We start from the raw sequence: 23,106 nt of genomic DNA on the forward strand, positions 1-23,106 counted from the left end.
ACATCTGTTGCAAATGCTCATGTGTATGGCACATGCTTGAAAATGTTTGGAGTTATGAATATAAAAATTGGCTGCAAGAAACTTAAGTTCAGAACAGGAGATAATATTGAGGGAGGAAATGTGATGATATGCCTTTCTAGCACCACATGTGCATACTTTGCTTCCATGGGCTGACTGTACCAAGGAATTTGCCTTGCAGTAATTCAAGAAGGGGAAAATTCAGGACTAAGACATTTGCTTAATCGAGTGAGGTGTATTTGTAGGCAGGTCAATGTGTGGAAGTTACCCCGTTACTTGGAAGGACTATAGAGGCCTTCAGTGGTGTTTGATTGAGAGACTGTGGTTTGGTGGCCGGAATAGTTTTGGGGACTTTTTAAGACTACGCTGTAAGAGCAGTTAATATATGTGATGATGTAAGTTTAATTACGGTGTGTAAGCCGTGAGAATACTACTCCAGTGGCTAGCTAAGTGGCTAAAGGATGCTGAATAAGTAAAGTGGTGGAGCACACACTTTGTATCTACTTGGTGGGGTTAGTTCTTCTGCACTTTCTCACAGATAATGTGTCTGGGCATCGTGTCGATCTTGCTTTTGCAAAGCTGCCATGGGTAAACAAGGAAAACGATAGCTTTGAGTCTTGGGGAAGCAATGTGTCAGGTTAACGCTCTTACGATTTTAGTGCCATTGACTTTCTGTAATAATTCTAATGGAATGTGTCAGAAGCAAACCTAGTTAGGAGTAATAAGTGTTAATTGAGCTCTCAGTTGCAATCTAAAATTGAATGCTAGAATTACTTTTTTTGAGATTTCTGAAAAGGTGGTGGGTTTTGTTTTGCATGGTTTTTTCCTTGGTTTTGTTTTTCTTTTTTCTTTTTTTTGAAAGACTTGACTAATGTGTGAAATACCTAAATGGCTGCTCTAATACACTGTTTCAGTTCTAAACTTTTGTTACTGCTGCATCTTTTTTGTTTAAAATTGCATTTTATTTTAAGAAACATCTAATTTTGTGTTTGACTTCTAGACATTTTATTTAACACTGACATAAATGGAACATACAGGGAGTCATGTTTATGATGTACTAGTAAGGTAGTATTTCTCGCTACATTATATATATATTAAGATATATTATCAAGGTATCTAGAGAAATATCAGAATCCCTAATTAAAATCCTGTGTAGGAAATGCAGGTTGTTAGCTGGAATTGTTTTTAGATGGCAGTGAACTTCAAGGACAGTGTTGGGTTTTACAGCCCCCTTGTTTCCAGCACCCTGAAAAATTTCTCAGAATTTAGAGATTGTTCTTCTGAAATGGCATTTTTAAATAGCCATATAGTAGCTGATGCATAATGAATGAACATATTGTAATGGACCAGAAAGATCTTAAAACTACATAGCCTGTCTTTCTAGACAGTGTGGATATTGCATGCTTCCGTGGAATTCAGCTTTAGCATTGTTTGGAAATGCTTTCTGAAATACCGTTATTTGACCTAGCTTGATATCCCCCCCCCCCCCCCCAACATCTTAACCTTGTTATGTTTCAGTTTTGTTGAATGCTGATTTCTAGAAGTTGATGAGTTTCTAGTTTAAATTCCTCTGTACCGTCTAACAATAGCAAGCTGTTTATGTGCAAAAGAGGCCTACTGCAAGACTTAAGAAGAATAATATGAATTTCATTCAGTGCTGTTCAAATTCAGAAATTATATATGTGGCTCACAAACTAAGAAACTTGACCTTCTTTATGCATGTTTTCTGTCATCCTTGGGCATAGCTGGGGAGAAGGGTTGACTCTGAAGATAATCTAAGAGGGAATAATTAAGAAACTGTCCAGAGGGGCTTAGTTTTTCTGTCACAAAAAGACCAAAATCCAGAATCGTCACAACCATGAACCTTGCTACTTTTTTTTTCCCCCTCTTCAGATTTGGTTCTGCGTTATATTGTCATTATGATTAAATAACTGATTTCCCTGTTAAATCTGCATTAAATGATCTGTCCTGTGAAGCCGTCTTTCACTTTGCCTATGGCATTGGTTTTGCTTGCCTATCCAACTGCTTATCTGAAAGATCCCTTCAAGTACCTACTGGAAGTAGGCTAATCCTATGAAGCATATGGAATTGGCAATTGATATTAGGGTTGCTAATGCTTCTGGTAGGCATTGTATTTCAAGTAGTGAAGATCTAATTGTGTGCATAAATAGGCTCAAAGACTTCTAAAGCTTGCTTGTATAGCATAGTGCTGTAGCTCTGGCTGGGGTTCTAGGTACGGCTATAATATTCATTATTGGCACCATACAAATACTGATCTTGCGGAGTGTTTTCTTAGGTGAGACTTTTATTTGGGTTCTGGTTTACCGTATGTAGGCCTAGTGTCTGACGTTGAAAGAACGTTTCAAAGCCTCTGCCTAGAGCTGTCCTGATCCTCTCTTTCCAAGTCCACAGAAAGTATTTTCATTATGTGCTTCTAAAGGATAAATACTATTGCTAGTGTGTTATTTCTTGGTTGAATTAATTTGTCTGATATACAGAATCTAAACATGCCTGGCTTGCTTGGTTCTGCAGTAATTTGGAAAACAGTTTAGCAGTGGGGGTATAGTAGTATTTTGCAGAGAGACTCAGTTAATGAAAAGACAAACAGAAAATTATATTTAGGACCGTTCTCCTGGCCATAGTGAATAATTAATAATACGGGAGGTGATGTAAGCAGAGTTGTGCTACATTTGGGAAGAACATTCTGGTTGTGGTATACTCCTTGTTTTTTCCGGTTGTGTTGCAGCTGTTTGCTAGTTTTCCCAATTCTACTAATGCTTATGTCCTGAAATAACTCCGCTCAGCTCAGTGGGACTATCAGTAAGCCTGGGTGTTTGCAGGAGGGGATTGACTTCAGTCTGTAATAAATGCACACTGAAGTTGGAAGCACTGCTTTAAATTCTGTTTTGTATAAGAAAATAATTACTTGCATAAGGAATGACAAGTGAGATCAGCGTAGACCAACGTTTGGTTGGGTACTGGGAGAAACAGTGAAACCTCCCACTGCCTTCTGACTCTGCTTTCAGCTTAAGGTCAAAGATCTAGAAACCTTTGGTCTGTAAAGAAACAGGCTCTGTTGGTGCTCTGTACAAAGATACCGAGATACCCACTTTTTGATTGAAGCAGTGAATAATGGGGAAAATATTAAGGTGTCTTGAGTTTTGTCGGTGCTTAAGGCTTAGCAGGAACAGAGTGAGCTGGGAGTAAACATGCCTTTCTGTTACAAAATCTAAGAACTGGTCTGAGAAGACACTGTTCCTACCTACAGTATTTGCCTGTCTTAAAATTTGTAACTTAAAAGATTAGAGGCTAAATTTTACCTGTTAAACATTTGTACCCATCTGCCACTAATGTTAGAAAGCATTTGAAATGCTGAAACGCTTAACAACCCCTTTGACATCTTCTGTTATTTTGGTTTCTCCTTGGAACCTTTCCAAGCCCCATCTGTATCTTGCCCCTTATATACTTGGAAGTTAAAGAGTACAGAAGCACTGCAGATTTCAGTGACTAACATTTAGTGTGGGATGATGTGTTGGCATGCGTTAAAAATAACATCCTTTTAGTTCTTCAGACGTTTTGAGATTTAAAATATATTTATGAGGTATCATGGAGTTTTCTTTTTAAGAATAGATTATTATTTTTTAAATAAAGTTGTAGATTGTTCGTTACTTGAATGAGAACATGACTTACAAAAAGATGCAAACAGGTTTGGGGAACAAAGCTCACTTGAAAAAAGTATTTTTTTCTCATAATGTTATTTGAGATGAAGAAAGTTAAGAAAAAAAATAGAGTGCAACCTTGTTTCCAAATATGCCAAAATACAAATATTTTTTACTGTGTATTTTTAAAAGACTAAATTTGGTTATGATTAGACAAGTTTATTTGCAATATAGTGGTGTAGTGTGTAGTTTGGCATAGCTTCATATTAAAAAAAAGTTTGTAATTGTTTGTTGATTACTGCCTAGGTGTCTCTAGTTCTGCTTTTGGAGCTGGTAAAATCCTTCTGCAGACTTTTTTCTTGAGACATGCATCAAACTCTGCCCAAAGACAGCATTTTTTGCTTAAGCTACCATCCAAAGTTATCAGTTATACATGTAAAAGTAAATTAATTACTCCCCTCTACACCTTTTTATGCTTTTAGTCTGTTCTGCTGCAACTGTCTAAAATCCAAGTAGCTAAATTCCCAACTATTTTATCTGCCTTCCAGCATACCTCTGTGGATGGGTATACTGACCCACATGTCCAGCCTATCAAGTCAAGTAGCAGACAAAACATCCCCCGATGTAGAAACTCCATTACATCTACCAATGAAGAGCATCCTCACATTGGAAATTATCGCTTACTGAAAACAATAGGAAAAGGAAATTTTGCCAAAGTGAAACTGGCAAGGCATGTTCTTACTGGAAGAGAGGTAAGCATTAAAAAAAAAACCAAACCTGCTGTCTGTGTTTTATATTCTTTTTGGCTATCTTTATAATAAGTATTTCTACTATTCTTTTACCTTTCTCTTCTGAATAGAAAAAGCGCATTTTTTCTCATCATAAAGGAAGATGCAAAGAGGCTGTTTCAGGATATAAGAAAAATTACCTGAGGTGCCCGAGTTTTCTCCCTCTAACCACTCACCCCTTTTTGTAAAATGTAACTTCTTGGTGAAGAGATCAAAAATTTTGTTGCTCATCAAGGGGTATTTTGGGGCTGGGAGGGGGTCCATTCATCCCCAAGCATTTCCAAAACAGAAGAGAAATCTATTGATAGATAGATTTCATCGATATTGATAGTCTATTGAATAGATAGATCTTGTGTTTGGAGGGCCTGGTTTTGCAGTGGACAGGATAACACTGTTCTGTCCAAACACTGACAGAAGTATAAAACTGGTTCCTTGGTGGTACCATCTGGTGGCAAAGTTCTGAGCTCCTGCTGGTAGATCCTAACAGGTGAGAAATTTTGCTTCATGAAATGCATAAAAGCAGACATATATGCATGTCTTATAGGCACATCTATGCTTTTGCTCACAGAGATGCGATATATTTTTGTTCAAATATTTTTCTGAGTTTAATCATCCGTGGTTCGTTGTTTTTTCCCCCAAGGTTGCCGTGAAAATAATAGATAAAACCCAGCTAAATCCTACTAGTCTGCAAAAGGTAAGAATATACCATAACACCTGAAATTCTATAAACAGTTGAACTGTGATCTTTTATTTACTTGACAAAAATATTTGGTCCCTTTATCTTGCTAAACAAATATCTTTGTGTATGTATGACCTTGGGAGACAGTGGTATCCTGCTGTCTTTGCTATAATGTGCATGTGCCATTTGTCTGAGGGCAGTTACTCTACGTGGTTCCAGTCTAAGCATTGCTTCTTTGCTCTTCCTTCCTCCACCAGCTTTACCCCTTGCTGACAATAAAATTTGCATCTAATTAGGTACACAAGTAGTTTGTCTACATACTAAATCAAGATGTAATGCTGTAAAGGATAGTATTTTTCTTGGATTTTTCTTTAATGTAGTAATTGGGTTTTGTGGACTTACAAGAGCGCCAACTTTTATGGCTTTAATGGTTTTTTTACCTTTGTTTTTATATTCTTTCAACTTTAATAAAGTATTTGTTAAACTCAAGGGATCTTTGGCAATTACTTTTTGTGTATAGAATTGACAAAATGACTGAACGTAATCAGAACATTCTTGTTTGTTTGTGCCTGTAGATAGAAATTCAGAAGTCCTTCATAACCATTGTGATGTGTTTTAACAAAACCCTGGGGTTTTTTTGTTTAGTTTGGGGTTTTTTACTGTTTAACTATGCATATGTTTAGTTTTGGCTGAAGCACAGAAATGTTGTATTGTCCTGCTGGAGGTTGCCTGTTATAAAATTTGGGATATTTTTTGTTTACAAATACTAGACTGCTGCTGTCTGTAGCTGTAGAATGAAAGAAAGAGGCTAGGGCTTATTGCTGTTCTTTTATCTCTGGCTGCTGTGACATTTATTTTATTGTGTAACTTCGGCTATGGGGAGTTATAAACAACTTTGCTCTAATTTCTTTTTTTCTTTGATTTCTTTTAATTCTTTGATTTATTTGCTTTAATTTCTCTTCTGTAGTATTTTTGTTTGAGTATGGGTTCTTCAGGATTTTTTTTTTCTAATTCAACCTGCTGTGCAGAGTTCATGCAAAAGCTTTGCTATCCTTAAGTCCTATATTAAGCAAATCTGTTTGCTAATATTTGAGCTTTGACAGAGCATACTGGGGAAATCCTGTGCTGCTCACGTAGCTTGTTTCCTACCTAGCTTGGTATTTATGCTTGGAGAGCTAGGCAAGTTTGTCTCATTGTTGAGCAATGAGAGGGTAAAAAAAAAACATTAAAACTTTCTGGAAAACTAAACATGAGAAAATTACTTCTGGGATAATTGCTTTAATGATAGATAAGTTGTATTTCACACAAACATATTCAATAACTGGTTAAAAAAAATTAGTGTAAGCATAAATGAAATTTTTATAGCCTATACAAGATGCTGTCACACTGCACAAGTAGTACACAAAATATTCATATAATAGGACATTGCTGCTCTTAATTGTTTTTTTGACTGGGAAGCTGATAACAAAAAAAACATTTTTAGATACAGTTAGAAGCAGTTTATAGCAGAAGTAAACACTGAAGTTAGATTTAGTGATTTAACCACAATTCCATTCTTCGATAACTTCTAGAAGTATTTATCCCATGCATCTTCTGTTTACACTGGAAAGTGTGATCATTTGGTATAAAGTTTTCCTTCTAATATCTTGATTGTAATTTTCGGGGGGGGGGGGGGGAAGTCTTTGTTTTGAAGCTCTAAAAGTCTTTAGCTTCCTACAATTTTCTGAGCATTTTGAGTGAAACTGAATATTGATTCCCTGAAAGCTTTTAAGTAAGCTTTAGCACACTTTTTTGCAGTCACTCAAGCAACTGTAGTTTTTTTAAAGCAAATGGGGTGGGAGGGTAGTTTATCAGCATGCTTAGAATTATTTTTGTTAGTATTTTGATATGCCATTTGTGTACTGTAAATAAATTTTAAAAAAAAATCTTGTTCTATGAACTCTCCATGTTTCACAGTCATCTGTTTTTCTTTCTGCACTGAACTCTCGTGATTCTTTATGTACCACATAGTGTGACTGTAATGTGAATTTTTATAATTTTATCATCAGGATTGTACTGTATGGCTGTACTGTTAAGTAGTCAATTTTTCTTCAAGAGGTAACGTTGGGAAAGGGAAGCGGTGATAGTAGTACTGTTTTAATAGGAACAGAATGTTTGTAGAGAAATACTGTAGTAAGTTTCTGCAACAAAAATAGCACTCCTGAGTTTGAACCCATCTAAACTAGCGTAGTAGAGAGGACAGTCTCTCTACAACTTCGAAGCTGGTAGATTGTATGCAGATCAGCAAAACTTTTAGGCCTTCAATCACTTTTGACACACATTATTAATCAAATAAGACAAATATGTAGTGATCTTTGGTCTTGTGAATGACCCCGTGCCTTGCCTTGTTCCCTCGGTATAATATAAAGGATACCAAGTGCAAGTAGGTTTTGCTTTAGTATTTGCTACTGACCTAATTTAGGTAAAATGAATTGAGGCATCATAGCTTCTCATGCGCTGTTCTGTTTTGTAAACAGAAGTATCTGAGCACATACTTCAGCTGCTGGAAGTGTCATACAAGCTGGGTCTGTAGTTAGTCACGGGTATGAAAGCAGAGAAAGAGTTTAGTTTGTTCTTTGCCACTCTCCAATGTTATTTATGCCATATAAAATGGACAGGGTACTCTGCAGGCATAGTTATTTTAACTTAGACCGGGAGAGATGACAGAAGTAAGCTGACCTTGTGAATTTTTAATTTTTCATCCTTGTGCATGCAATGTGATAGCCTTAAGTTATAATACACTTTTTGCTTCAGGACCTCTACCTCTTTAAACAGATAAACAATGTTGAATTAAGGGCACTGCCTTTTATTTTGTTCTCAGTTTGTTCAATATGCGGTTCCCATCTTACTCAGTTCAGAAGACAGAACTGGCTTTTTTGTGAACTTGCTGTCTTGATAGTAACACATTGTACTGACGTAGCTTTTTCCACTGTCATGATTGTAATTTGTTACCAAATGTAAGTATTTGGGTTTCATCATAACTAGAATTTATATCAAAATAGCTGTTCTATTTTCTGCATGTCTGCTACATTGAAAGTGTCATCTTGTACTGGCTTCACTAGGGATGTTTCTGAAATGGCATTCTGTTGCTCTTCTGTCAACTGCTAGTGGAGCAGAAGGTGCTTTTTTTCTTAATAGGTTTGATTAGCAAGTGGCACTTCAGATTTTCCCTTTTTAGGGGTCAGCGGGCTTCTTTTTATTCTTTAAACATATCTAACACCTCAAACTTAGGTTTTTTTCTGTTGTTAAGAAAAGCAGAACAGAAGTAAAGAAGTAGAAGATTTGGAACAATGTCAATACGTTACCTATTGAAAGCTATGCTTTTTTGCAACATCCCTTCTCAGTAATGATTTAGAAACTGGAGAAGCATTCAAGCACATCTTTCAAAGCAAGCCAAAGCCTTGGTTAACTGAAGATTTTTAGTTTGATTGTAGTGACTTAAAATAGTAAATCTTAAACGTAGATGTCAACCTGACAGCAAGTAGAAGTGTTAGCAATGGTGTGACAGATGATCTTTGTACTTTCTTCAGTCTGTGCCCTGAAAAATGAAACTGGAAAAGCAGGAATTGAATTTTCAAGCTTGTGCCTTTTCCATCGGTACAAGTTCTACGAATTGAGTATGGTGCTGGCTGTCCTCTACTACAAGTGAAGCTATTGAGGCTACAACCCGTTTGCAACAAGGAGATGCTTGTTCAAGAGCTTTTTTTGAATGGTAGCATTCTACCAGTGAAGAGCGGTCCTAAGAAGGTGGGGTGGGGGGAGAGAAGTCAGGGAGCTCTTACACCTTCTGAGAGAGCAGTACACTGCTGCTCAAGAAAATAGAGGTGTGTGTGAATTCTGAGCGCGCTATTTTTTATCAGTAAAATATTGTTACATAATCCTGCAGCTTGCCTTGTTGCAAAAAGAGAACTAATCTCTCTGTTCTGTCCAGATTTCTATAAAACTAACAAACTTGGCATTGTAGGAAATAACTATGGTCTTGTTGCTTTCATACATCTCTTCCTTTGCGTATAGAGGTATCCTGGGTGTTATTGAGGGGTATAGTGGCTATTGTTTAAAGATATCTCTATTTGTGGATACATAGGTATTGGCATAAGGAGTGTTAATGACCAGCATACTTCAGGGGCGGGGGGGGGGGGATATTTATCCCAAAGTAGTGCTCCACGGAATGCAGAGTTACAATGTAAAATAATGTACCCTAATACTTGAATACTGTTAACACTTTTTTTTAATTCAAGTGTTATCCATTGTTCAGAGATTTTCTAGATTGTTTCTCTCGTTAGAGAAAATTGGAGGAGTGAACGTTGGCATTTTCTTAATTTGTATAAATGTGCATTTATACTGGGCCAAATAAAACCCGTGCACATCCCCTTGGACCATATGGGCTAGGAATTACACAAGGTGTAGCATGGCTGTGTTTGTGGTCTCTACGCAGTGCTGTTCCATTATTTCAGTTCTTTCAGCCTTTCAAACAATTGCTTTCTTCCAGCCTTCCCAGGTTGGAAGGTATCTGTCACGCCAAGCAGCTTTAGCAAAGCTGCTTGACTTCAGTTACATAGCAGTATTATGGAATATGTAAGTTACATCTGCCTAATTTGCAAGATGCCTATACCTGAGTTACTTCAGAAAAGGTCTGAAAATGTCGGTTTCCAGGTAAACAACTGCTGGAAACTTGTCAGAAGCCGGTAACAACTGCAAAACATGAACTCTCAGAGGAACAGGCATCTCCCCGTGAAGAAGGCAACCTTGTGTGCTGTAGTTTCAGTAATGGGCAGGCAGCTGGGAGAGGAGTTTTTTAGGGAGTACAACCACTTAGGGTTTTTTAATCTTTTCTCAGAGCAAGCCATTTAGTCAGCAGGTACCTACAGGTAGATTCCAAGATTTCAACTATTCTTTCAATTCTTACTCTGCTGACTTCTCTCTTTCCCTGCTCTCATACGTTTGTAGGGAGGCTGATGCCATCCCGTCTGTAAAATAAAATAGCCAGTTTCCATTCAGCTTATGCTTGACATGATTTGTGTGGATGAGCATCACTGAAGATAACTTCAGCTGCTTCAGCCTTGCCCCGTTCTTGCTCTAAGCATGCAAACGCATTGCAACCAACATTAAAAATGCCTTTGAGTCAAAATCCCCAAACAAACAAGAAGACCACCTCAGAGCCACTAACCACCAAGAAAATACCCAGATTCACCTTGTGACTTCGAGTTCATTTAGAATTTGCCTTAGAATAGCTGCTTCCTTTCAGAAGGTTGAGACTGACTGCTTCCTCTTGAGATACTCATGGTGACTACCAGGGCTGTGTACCTGCTTTTGTATGAGAACATATGCTTCAGTTTTCTGAAAAATGTCTATTCAACAGGATCTATAATACAAGATGTTGTAAAAAATTTTATTGGTGTTTGTATGGAATAAACAAACCTAATCCCATACTTCGGGTCTTGGTGAGGTCTTCTATTCAGAACCAGAGCAAGTAAATGTTTCTTTCATGTAACAAAGTATCTGCATCAGGCTAGAGGTCAGTAACGTTCTGTCTTGAGGAAAATAGACTTTTATGTCCGTTTCCTGATAGGCTGTTTGTGGAAGAAAAAAATTACATATTATGTGGAACAAAATTTCATGTCACTGTGAAATCAATTTGAATCTTATACCAATTAGTAAACTTCTAAATTCTGTGAGAATATCGAATAGAATAATGCACTTTTTTTTTTTGCAATTACTGTGTGCTTCACATTACATGTAAAATTGTTTCTTAATGATCTTTTTTCTAGATTTGAAATTATTTTATTTATAAAGTCTAATATTTTAATCCTGCTGATGAAGACATGCGTTCATTGCTGTAACTTTTATATCAGCATTAATACTGTTAAGTTATGAAATACCTTTCCAGTCTTTGGGCAGGAATTGCAGTTTTCCACATACCTGCTTAGAAGCTCTTCTGAAGCTGTACCATCTATTGATTTAGATTTGTTAGCTTCTGACCAATTGATATTGATTTAGCTGAGAAACTTTTTCTTGTGAACAAATTCAAATACTTAGAAAAACAAAAAAATGCACAAAGAACAGCCTAGTGTGATAGTTTTTTCATGGGAATAAGTGGCTTTATGAGGAAACAAGAATATTTGCTGAAGTTAATTCTAGTGCATAGTATTACATACCCATGTGTTACATTTTGAACACAAGCAAACTGCATCATACTGTTCATGTTTTCTCAGAGAAATGCTTTTATAGTCTTTGCTTTCTTCTGAAATTGTTTTAATGTCAAATATAAGGCAAGTGGGTAGTAACTAGCTTGAAATACTTAAATAATGTAAATACAGAACTGCAATAATATTACTTGATCAAAAGCTAAATTTCAAAAAGATGTTGTTCTATAGTCTTAACCTGTAGAATAAATGCAGAATTTTAGAAATGTTATGACTAAGTTGCACAAATGGAGTAAAATAACATCAGTGGTGTTTAAGCAAAAGAATTTTAATTTCTCTTAACTTGTAGCTTCAGCCGTCATAAAATAGAAACTGAAGTGCTACTGTTTGAGGAGGTGTTCGGTCTCTGGCTTGCATCATTGTACCCTTTTGCAAAGGTAGCATCTGAACAAATGGGACTAATTTTGAAAATGGAGGGAGAGATGTCCTCTGAGACATCAGACAAGCAAAACAGCAACAATGCACTTCTGCGTTGAGCCACGTTCCTCTACAAGGAGGACTGTAGTGCTAAGATGTTTCCAAAATGGCTAAGCATTACGCTGAAGCCAGTGAGCTTTTCTTCCTTCATTTCAGCATCCTACTTCAGTCCAATACGGGACTAAAGAGCGCGCAGCACAGTAAATAGGTTTGACAGTGGGGATATGCTGTTCACTTGAAGTAAAACAGTGCAAACTTACCACTATTGACAGCCTCAAGTATAGAGTGACAGAACTATGTAGTCATTTTGGTTTCCTTTCGTTTGCCTTCTTCCCTTTGAGCCCCTAGGTTAGTCTTGCTCCACCTCTTATTTAATCAATAAACCCATGAATGCTAGAAATTTAAAAGTGAAGACCTCTTGTTTCTGGTTTAAAAAAAAAAAAGTAAAGTAAAACCACCATTGTCTGAAGTGTATATACTTAGGGCTATAAGTTTGTCCAATTGTTTGTAATTATGTGACTCAGGATCATAAACCAGACTTCCATCAATCATAAACCTTCAGGATTTGCCGGGGGGAGGGCGGGACATCGCTGTTTGTGACCCAGTGTAAGATTTGGTATTTGTGAGAAAAGTGAATTCGCCCGCTTCACCTCTGTGGAACGGCAGGACTGGGGGACGTCAGGATTCCTGGTATCTAATTGCATTTTAGTGTTTGTGTGTTCGACTTTGTTGTAGTGCTACACCTTGTATTTGCACCTACAGTTATATATGTATTCAGGGTAGTTAGCTGATCTTGCCAGTCACCAAAGGAGTCAGAGCAAAGAAATAAAAATCCTGTGTGAATAATGTGTTGGTTTTGGTCAATGTGAAACTCCAGAAAGGGCTATAAAACTTATCTGTGTCTCTTTGTATAAAGCTTAAAAATTTAGTCTGTTTTTGATATGTAGCTGGTAGAGGTTATTGTTATATAATGTATAAGATGTAGATTATGTTTTCTGGCGTTCACCGCACTATATTTATCTATATTTTATGCTAATGATATTTTCTGTGGCTTATGCTGTTCCTTTTTGCCATCTAAAATTGCGTATCTTGAATAACTTTTCCCTAATAATCACACTTTAAGAAAATTGTCTTGCTTCCTTGACAGTTGTTTCGAGAAGTACGAATAATGAAGATACTGAATCATCCCAATATTGGTAGGAGCCCTGCATTTCTGCAAACTTTTTTTTATTATACTGTTTACATTTTACTTTCTTTGGCTTTATTTGAATGTACTTTACAGCTATGCTTTTGTTTGTTAAACTTTTTTGAGATAATAGGACAGTGAGCATTCAGTAAATGCTTCATTGTCTCACCTCCTTTATTGACTCTGCTTGAAACAAGAATTTTGCTCTGAGGAGATAAACTGCTCAGTCCAGGAAAGCCTTAACACAAAGTAGGAGATGCTGAGCACTCTGGTTTGTTGAGGGCCCCAACTCCCCTCTGTCCATTGAAGTTACTCTTGAGGCCAAAAAGCATGAGTTTCTTAGGTGAAGGTAGCAAACTCTATTAGTTCAGTCTAGGAAGGACTCCCGCTGACGGATATTTCCAGAAAATTAGAGTTACAAAGTATGTAATTTTCCCTTTCTGCTTTAGTTCTTTCACCTACCCCGCAGCTTTAGGGCCCTACTTTGTGATGACAATTCTTCTGGCTGAGGAGGGCTGGACAGTCTTGTTCCAGAGACAGTTAATGGTCCTGAATTGGCCAGAGGGCTTGTTGCATACAAGGTATGGACGAGGCGTACAAGTTGTTACATGCTAGGCACTCCCTTCTCATCCCTTGAATTGTTTGTTGCTTTTCCAGCATTCTTAGCTTCTGCTGTTTTTTGTTTTCTTGGGGGTGGCGGTGCATTTGTTTTAAATGAGTGGTTACTATTACAATCTGAGGAAAGTCTTCCAGACTTAACGTTTCTGGTGTCCGCTCGGTTTTTAGTTGGTCAGAATCTCAGATTTGTAACTGGGAGCAGTTTACTACCGAAATAGGGAAGGTTTGTATGATCTTAGACATCTGTGTCAATTTAAACACTAATTTCAGCATGAACTCGTTTGTACAGTGTGCATAAACTTCTGAGAAAATCATGAATTAATATGCTTTATTATCAAACATGACTTAGAAATTAATTTTGCTTTTTTACCTTTAAAAGAATGCTAACCTAAAGGATATAAAGTTTTTGTATGGCTTACTGTTATCACTGTCCACAAATTATACTCACTTCACGAGTGTAATTTTTTGTTTGTGCTGTGCTTTTGCTCCCTGCTGCAATCTCTCTCTCTTATTCATTTTTCTTGCAGTAAAATTATTTGAAGTTATTGAAACTGAAAAGACATTGTATTTGGTAATGGAATATGCCAGTGGGGGTAAGTGGATTCTTAATTCTGCTTTAAGGATAAACTGAAATACAGAAAGCCGTGCCGGCTGCATGCCTAGGAACAATTTAAGGATTTTATGGTTAATGGGTTATTCCAATCTGGCCTTCCTAACAGTCCTAGCATACCTCCCAGGGCAGACTTTCTTGCTTGCATCACATTCTGTAAAAGAACCTATTAGATTTGTGCTTAAGGGTAGTTACCATTCTGAGGTTTCTGCTGGAATATCAGGAGATAGTCTGGTGCAGATTCTGGCAAAAGCTTGACTCAGTATTTATCTGCTATATTTAGGCAAGCACTGGTGCCTCATTTTATCTTGAAAATGTGTGCCAAAGCACTTGGAGAGGCAGGTCCAGAGGATGAGAAGAAGGAACGCGGGAAAGGGGACCAGCAGGATCATAAAGAGCATGAGGGATAGTGGGTGCCTGCTTGAGAAGCTGCTTAGCATTTGAATGAGAAATGTTTGAATGTGGGAAGGGAATCCAGCACAGGGCTAGTGACCAGCTAGGAAAGGCTGCTTGTCAGACAGTGCAAAGATGAGGATCTGAAAGGCATTTGAGCAGCTTTATTAGAAAGAGAACAAGACGGAAAAAACAGAAGTAATACAGATACTGTTAAGTGAAGCTGCTAGAGACATGCAAGACAAATCTGGTACATAAGAAATTAGGCGCTTGTTTCCCAGTGTGTCTTATATGCATTGTGAATGTTTTTCATGATTAAAGTCAATCTTTTTTTTGTTTCACAGTGTTTTTAAAATAGATTTATTTTAAAAATTGAAGAAGCCTTACTATGAAGGGTTTCACTTTTATATTTCTTGACTATTACATGTCTGAAAAGTGAAATCCAATGCAAACAGTAAAAAGGAATTTTTCCTGGCTGCTTCTATTTCCTTTCCCTTCAAGAAGGGTGGGGGGTGGGGGGGTGTTTTCAAGCATGATTTGATTGTGCATGACAGTCAAAAAAATAAAACCTGGGCAATAGGACTGATGTTTTGTCCTTGTCATGGCCAGGAGAAGTGTTTGACTACCTAGTTGCACATGGAAGAATGAAAGAGAAAGAGGCTCGTGCAAAATTCAGGCAGGTATGAAATTAACATTCACTCTTTCTTTTGTTTCTGTTTATGGTGTTTTCAGATAGACATGAGTGTGAGCATACTTCTTTTACTTTAAAAAAAAATTCGTTGTTGTGATAATGTTTATTAAAGCTGGAGTGGAAAAAATCCCTGAAGAGAAAAATATCTGCTTCCTACGTATTATCTAAAAATAGTAAGACTGTTTTACATTCGTTTTTAGTGGATGTTCCTAAGAGTCACATTTTTTATTGTGACTCACTTGACGTTTTAATCCTTTTCTGAATATTTTAGAATTTAACAGATTTTCTATCTGGAGATGTCGATATGATGGCATGTATTGCTGTGTCATGTCACATTGTTTTGTATGAAGGGTATTCTGTAACAGGTTTTTATATTCTTCTTACAAACTTTCTCATCTTAATCTTTTTCTTACCCTGTTTTAATGATTATTTTGTGAAAAGCTTTAATTAGATAAACAAAATTTGGTATTTTTCAGAATTAAAGTATATAATTAACATGAAAAGAAACTGCTTTTAACTTGCTATTTCAGACTTGTTTTTTGTTACACGTATGTAAAAAATGTATATGAAAATGTTGAATTAACTATTGTTAGGGATGAATTGCAGAGATATGCTGCAAATATTTCAGAAGATAAAATCTGAGATGATACATCCAGCTATTGGGATGGGGGGTGGAATAGTTTCCTTTATAGTTATTGCTATTGAGTGATCTGCATTTAAAATAGATGTTTCTCCTGTTACCTTGAGGAGTATGTATTAAACTTTTCTTAAGAAGATGAGCTGCTTTTAGGGACTTTTTAGTATTTGAGCTTTAATGAAACTTACATGAATATTTTCTAAAACGAAAGCTTTGTTTATTAATTTCTTACATTCTACTGAATCATATCAGGAGCCAAAATTACTAAATTGTATATGAAAACTTAGTAATAATAAGACTGAAATAAAATATTTCACTGATCATCTTGGTGTTTCAGATTGTATCTGCTGTGCAGTACTGTCATCAGAAATGCATAGTTCATCGTGATCTTAAGGTAGGCTGTTATTATTTTTCATTTTGCTGGCTGACAGTATAGACTTAATTTCGTTCTATATACTTCTCCTTGCCACTGTCTCTGAATGCCTCAAACATGTGAATGAGGGGAACTATCACTTGTATTTTATTCTCAGTTTTCTGAAACACAAAAATAATGTAGCTTGCCTGTTGGAACAGGGGAGAGACAAGAATAGAACATGTGTTACTTTTATTCCAGTTCTGGCTTTAAGAAAAAGGCATGGTCTCCAAAGAATTATACCTGCTGGCATGCAGATATGTACACATTGAAGCTGCAGAAGTTCAATGATACCAGTCAGCACTACTTAATTAGAATATTTTCAGTTAAAATATACTGCAAGATATATAAAACGGTCTTTTCTTAGTGATTCATAAGAAATACGTTAGGTTTTTAATCCATTTGAACTTCTGGTTTATACTCTCGTGTTTAATTCAGGCAGAAAAATAAATCAAAGGTAAACAGAAATTAGTTGAACTTCGGTTTTTTGATGCTTTCTAATAATCTATCTGTATAAACATACCCGACCGTGTTAAAGAGTTCAGCAATTGCAGGTGCAACCTAAGCCTTCAGTCTGAAGTTGTCCTTGTGCCAAGTTTAGATCATGCGACTTGGATCTTCACCTGCTTAAAAGCTGGCTTGTGCTCTTGCTTTGATGTCTTTACGTTTACAAAGAAAACACTGGTGTAGGTTCTTTTTTACTAATGTATCTAAATACTTGGGAAAAGCTGAGGTTGAATAATTCCTAGGTTTTTTTTTCACCAGTATCTTTTGTCTTAACTTTCTCATAATACACTGCAGCATGCTCTCAACCTCTTACTTAGAAATCTGTTCCCTAATACCTGTCGATCTGCCAGCTCCTGCATGTGCATATGGTGCTGGATAATACATCCTTTTCTGCTGAGTCTTCCCTGCCCGAGGACCATTGTTATCTGATGATGGAGGTGCCTGGCCAGCACTCTGAAGTCAAAATGCAAGGAAGGAAAGGGCTGGATCTCACTGAAATCTTGATTAAAAAGAAAAATCCCTCCCCGTCTTGCATGGTGGTTTGGAGCCCGTGAATGTTTTGTCAAGCTCCCTGGAGCTTACTGCAGCCACTGTTGTTGAGCTTTCCAGAAGGCTGCACCTAGGGACCTTGGCTTGATGGACAAGCTGCTTTCACTAGTTTTCTCGGCCCTATACTTGGCTGGGAGTAGGGAGACAGCCATCTCCTCATGCTTATCTGGCACTGGTTTGCTCAGCCCAGCTATATTATTGAGCCTTACTGCATTAACCCCTGCAGTTATTTAGCATCCTGCATCTCACTGTTTCTCCCAGAGCCCGTTACAGTCTCCACCCCTCATTCATTTCTTAGTTCCATAGCACGCATACAGCTCACTGCATTGCCCACAGGACTATCCAAAACTGCTTTGCAGCATTTGTGCGGGATCCCTTTTACCATCTGTCACAAGTACTCTGCTGCTGGTCTCCTTCCTGTTTGTCAGGCAGGCAGGCTGCAAAATAATTTCTTTGTTTGCTTTTCTCTCTCTGTCTTCTCTTGGATGAAGTTATGCTAGACTCATTTGAAAAGTTCAGTGTTAGGTGTGATCAAGAACCAGTCAGCCTAGCCAATGAAAAATACATTCCCCAAAGAAAAAAGGGCTAAACGTATGGCTTTGAGGAGGTGTTCTCACTTTGTCTCTTCTTTCCAAACGTTACGTGTCATCTCTGTCTCACTTAAAACTCTTCTCATGGAGCTGCAGAGAAGGAAGAAGCAACTTTAAAGTTGTGTCTGCATTCACATCTGCTTCTGTTGACTTTCTCCATGGTATCGGCACGCTGACCAATTGACATTGTTAGCACTGCAAGGCAGAGGTCTAGCACCGCTTCAGAGATTTTTGATAAGCCTTTGTGGCTTTAATAACAGAAAGGGTAAACTCCATCAAATGTAAGTTACTTCAGACTAAACTAGGAAGACGTGTAAGAAAATGTGCAAGTTTGTCCAGGCTATTCTGGCAGAAGAGGAGGGAGTGCAAGGCCCGCGGGTACTTACACTATCGCCTTTTAATTTTCTGTGATTATAAACAGCTCGCGTATAATATATACACACCTATAACCAATTCCAACTTTGCTCATCCTGTGATGCACAAAACTTATCTTACCTTTTCAGTGACTGTTAATACTTTCCTCTCTGAACACGTAACCAACAAGAGCATAGTCTCTCTATTTGGCATATTAAAAAGGGTTTTTTTGGTGGTTTTGTTTGAAGTAAGGAACCTAAAAGTGTGGGGTACTTGGGTAGCAGAGTACTGTTGAACTAGGAGGACTATTGTAATCACAGAGCAGCTGCACTGACAGTAATGTTTTCACCACAAGGAAAATGAAGTCTTTGTGCAGTAATGTAGAAGGCTGTCAGATCTGGAAAATATCTCTGTGAGTCTGTCTGCAGGCACATCAGCTGGAACCAGCTGAGATTACAGGTCACGAATTGGGAAAATAAAATATTTTCCAGGATAGTTAGTTTGTAAAAATGGGCTGTATTTTACTCCTTGTAAAGGCTAAATTCTGTTGCGCAGCTATTGGCTTGATAGACTGATAGTTAATTGTCCCCTGTTCTGTTCATTGAGTGCAAGTGAAATTATTAAAAATAAAACAAGACCAACAGACAAACCGACCCAAACAAAATCATGTTTACCCTTTTAATCAAAGTAACTAACAGATTGATTGCTGCTTCTCTGATCCTAAACTAAGACCTTTTTTATTTTCCGGGCTCAATTCTGAGCGCAGCATCCGATGAGAGATGTCTGTGTTTGCTATAAAACTGATGTTTGGCAGTTAGGTGAATCCTCTGCTCTGGCTAATGTCTGTCCTCCTGTTGAAAAAGAAGGATTCCTGCACTGCTCAGTGCTGCTCCTGTGTTGCTGATACGCAGATCGGGAGCTGGGACCCAGTTAGATGAGTAAATATTGCCCAGCTCTGCTGCAGTCCTTGCACAGCATCCTTGCATTTTGAGAAATGCACTTTATTTTTTTTCCAGTAATGTATTAGTATTTCTCTAACCTTGCTCTTTTAATCTTCTGCCCTACCTGTGATACTAAGTATAAGATACTGTTTACTGACTCTCCAGGTTCCTGAATACTCGCATCTATGTCTATGTGATGCATTGCATTCACATGATGATTGCTGCACAGGCGTTAATATTCTTAGATGTATACTACATGCATTTTTTCATGCACAATGTAATACTTCAGTGTTAAACACTTTGGTGGTGTTATTGCTAAAGCAAACGCTAATAATAAAGGGGAGAGAATTTTTTGGTACAGAATGCTAAGATACAGCACGTGGCTTGAAGTATTTCATCTTGCAAGCAGATGAGATCTTCTTTTAAAGTCTTAAATCCCTTCTAACATTTACCCCACCAAAATGGTAGATGATGTCTGGGATTAGATTTATGCTCCTTGGCATCAGAAGTTGGCATGAACCTGTCAAAAGCTGAAACTGCTATTCTGAGATATCTGGATACTTCAGTCTACAGCTGAACTAACCTATTTCTTCCAGAAAAGAAAATCTTGATAGTTGATTCACTAGCTGACTTTCAAGTCTGTTTAGCTACTTTTAACAGTTACATTTTCCTGAGTAAACATAGTCGATTTTCAATCTTTGTAATGTATTCAGGGGGTTTAGTTTCTTTTGTTCTGCAAGAAAGATACAGATGGTGAGCCGTTTTAGAAAAAGAAACATTTTTGCATTTATTGATAAATCATACACTGTAATATATTGATCTTACTCTGATAGGTAAATTGTCCTTTTCCTCTTTTATTTTTCTCTTAGGCAGAAAACCTTCTACTTGATGCAGACATGAACATTAAAATTGCAGACTTTGGTTTTAGTAACGAATTTACAGTCGGTAATAAACTGGACACGTTTTGTGGAAGCCCGCCTTATGCTGCTCCTGAACTTTTCCAAGGAAAGAAATATGATGGTCCTGAAGTGGATGTGTGGAGCCTTGGTGTGATTTTGTACACACTAGTAAGCGGATCATTGCCATTTGATGGTCAGAATCTAAAGGTACAGTTACAATATGAAAGCTTGGCTTTTACTCTCTTTAAATCTTCTATGTCATTAGTAGGCTCACCTTCTAAAACTTTATTTTAAAGGAACTGAGGGAGCGAGTACTGAGGGGGAAGTACCGCATTCCGTTCTATATGTCCACAGACTGTGAAAATCTACTTAAGAAGCTACTAGTACTGAATCCAATAAAACGAGGCAGCTTGGAAGTAAGTAATTTCATCTTGGAAAAAAAGGGGTTTCAGATTAAGAAAGACTAAAATGCAATAATTGCTTAAGACTTCTTTATTTTTCACGATAGGTACTTTCTTCCTGTTTTAAGGGCCCAAAAGTCTTGTTAAAAAAAAAAAAAAAAGAAATAGGAAATGTCCCAGAAACAGTGGAGCTTGAAAATAGAAAGTGTTAATGAATGAAAGTCTAACCTTAATTGTAGCTGACTAAAGACTATTGTTCAAGAGTATTTCAAAGTGCAAACTGCTCCCACTTGTTTTGGTCAGATAATGGAGCTAGTTCAAAATGTATGGAAAGCAGGACAAGACTGTAAATATCTTCTGCTTGGAGTTTTTCAGAAACACAAAAACAGCAGCAGGCAGTACTGTAAGCCTTTTTACTTAACTTACCATTTCCAGCATGACTTCTTACAAAGGAAAGATACAAGAAGAATAACTGTGTTAGAAAACTACGTGGGGTTTTTGTTTGTTTTAGTGCCATAATACAGATAAACACTAAGGACTCTTTGAATGATAAGCTAGTAATTGCTCGTTATTTCTGTTCAGTCCTTTCTTTTCCCCCTTCTGGTATCTTTGTTTCTGAATAGCTGGAAAATTAACATATATAATAATATCTGCTGTGTCCCTCAGCTAAAATGTTTTGAGGATTTCTACTGAGTTATGATTTTTTTTTTTTGTTAGTAAATTAGTTTTTCTCTTCATGGGATGCAGAGAATATCTGTGCATAATTTGTAAGGTGTCTAAAAGGTTCAGTGTTTTTAAGGGGCTGTTTTGTTCAAGTTTGCTGTATTGGCATGTACTTGCTGGATAACTCTGGAGCTGTTATTTAGCAAGTATTTTGTGTAGAGTTCACTCTAAATGCTGCTCTGTTCTGTGAATTCTTTAACAAAGGGAGACTTTTTAAAATAACATCTACTTACCATAGAGATGAAAGTAGAGCAGAAGATAAATAGAATGGTTTTAAAATAGTATTTGCATGAGTTAATCACCAGTGACCTTTGTTTCATCTTTCTATGCATACTTGTGCAGCAGTAAATAGTGTTCCAGAGAATAAATCCCATTTAAGCAGCTTTTTATTTGTAGTGGCATGACTTATGCTTCCTGGCGTGGATGCTACCTGTGCCAAGGAAGCATGCATTTACTGAGCTCTGTCTGCATGCAACTTATTTCAAGCTCATGCTGGTTTGTGACTTGTTATAAATAGTTTTAACTTGAATAAAATCTGTGCTGAAGAGAATAGTGAATGGTGGCTTCTACTTTCCTGATATTCGATATTCATTAATTATGTTGTATTTATTACTGTCTAGAGGACATAGTGATAAGAGCATAGTCACTCAAAGATGGTGAAAGATCGCTTTTTTCCTGTGTCGTGTTTAAGTTTTAGGAAAACATATTTTCCTTTTATTGAACTTTCCTCTGGATTTTCAGCAGTTTCTCTTCAGATCTAATTTCACTTTCGTTCTAGATATTGTAGTGTTATCCAGTTCTTCTAAAATTCCTTCCTGTCCCTGGAGAGAGGTGTTGGATAGCAGCCTCGCTGGAACGGCTTAGTTGTCAGATTGTATGGAAGAGAGCGAGTAAATGTTATGTGTGACAGAGGTGTCTTGAGCCAGTACCAAAATACTGATGATAACAGGCATTGGTCAGTATGCTAATCTGAGGGAGAGAGACATCACAAACTTTTTTAAAATGAATGTTCCTGAAATCACGTTTGTTGATTTAGAAAACTATGGTACGTGGTTTGGAAAGAAATGACTATTTCTGCTATCTGAGCACTTCTAAAAATAGGTATTTAGAATGGAAGTATATATTTATTAGAAGTTTCTAAAAGTGGAGATACAGTGTCATCTTAGGTGGGGAGGATTTTTGTTTGTGCTTTGTCTATTAATTATTTGCTCAGTCCCAGCCATATACCCGCTCAGTTCCCATGCATGTTTTTCCCAGACCATCCAATAGGATGTTTGTCAGTGACATTAAGCATCAAAGCTGAGACTGACACAGGATCAGTACCGTATGGGTTAGGCTTAGCACTCTTCCTCTGGTAAGGACCAGGCAAATTTTTATTAAAATGGTTCGTCTAGACTTTTTCATGGTTGCAGCAGAGAGAAAATATTTTAGAAGCAAGAGAACGTTGTTGTAAAACAGTAAGTCTTTGTAGGAAGAGATGGGAAAAATGTATTGTCAGAAAATATGTGGATCTCTCTTAACTATCAGGATTTCAACAAATTCTTCCTCCTGTCCCAGTCTTCAATTCTTTGCAAAGCAACACCTGTGTGAAATTCCCACAGAGCAGATTTATGCTTACAAAGAGTAATAAAGCAAATAATTTTGAGACAGACAGGTCTTGAGCCAGGCCAGATTTTTATTAGCTAGTTTTCCTGAAAATCAAGGGAAACCTCATCAATAATACCTAGTTGGTTGAAATTCAGTTTGGGTCGATCTTTAGGAAATGCAGTTTCAGTTAGATCTTTAAGTACCC

The 23,106-nt window shown here is 37.2% G+C and overlaps 1 protein-coding gene across 9 annotated transcripts in view; it reads left to right on the top strand.

The window, feature by feature from the left end:
* The window catches only part of MARK1 (microtubule affinity regulating kinase 1), a 64,379-nt gene that overhangs the window by 21,341 nt on the left and 19,932 nt on the right, over positions 1-23,106 (top strand). For 6 of the 9 annotated variants that reach the window (XM_076334602.1, XM_076334607.1, XM_076334604.1 and 3 more), the window contains exons 2-9: positions 4,226-4,429; positions 5,106-5,159; positions 12,951-12,999; positions 14,135-14,200; positions 15,220-15,290; positions 16,276-16,332; positions 20,161-20,397; positions 20,487-20,606. In XM_076334602.1, the coding sequence (XP_076190717.1) occupies positions 4,226-4,429; positions 5,106-5,159; positions 12,951-12,999; positions 14,135-14,200; positions 15,220-15,290; positions 16,276-16,332; positions 20,161-20,397; positions 20,487-20,606 (858 nt within the window). Of the gene's footprint in view, positions 1-4,225; positions 4,430-4,549; positions 4,611-4,888; positions 4,953-5,105; positions 5,160-12,950; positions 13,000-13,492; positions 13,571-14,134; positions 14,201-15,219; positions 15,291-16,275; positions 16,333-20,160; positions 20,398-20,486; positions 20,607-23,106 lie in introns of those variants that run through there. The other 3 variants (XM_076334610.1, XM_076334609.1, XM_076334611.1) reach the window with 3 other exon arrangements.

This window comes from Aptenodytes patagonicus, chromosome 3, assembly GCF_965638725.1.
Source record: "Aptenodytes patagonicus chromosome 3, bAptPat1.pri.cur, whole genome shotgun sequence".
Classification (NCBI taxonomy): domain Eukaryota; kingdom Metazoa; phylum Chordata; class Aves; order Sphenisciformes; family Spheniscidae; genus Aptenodytes; species Aptenodytes patagonicus.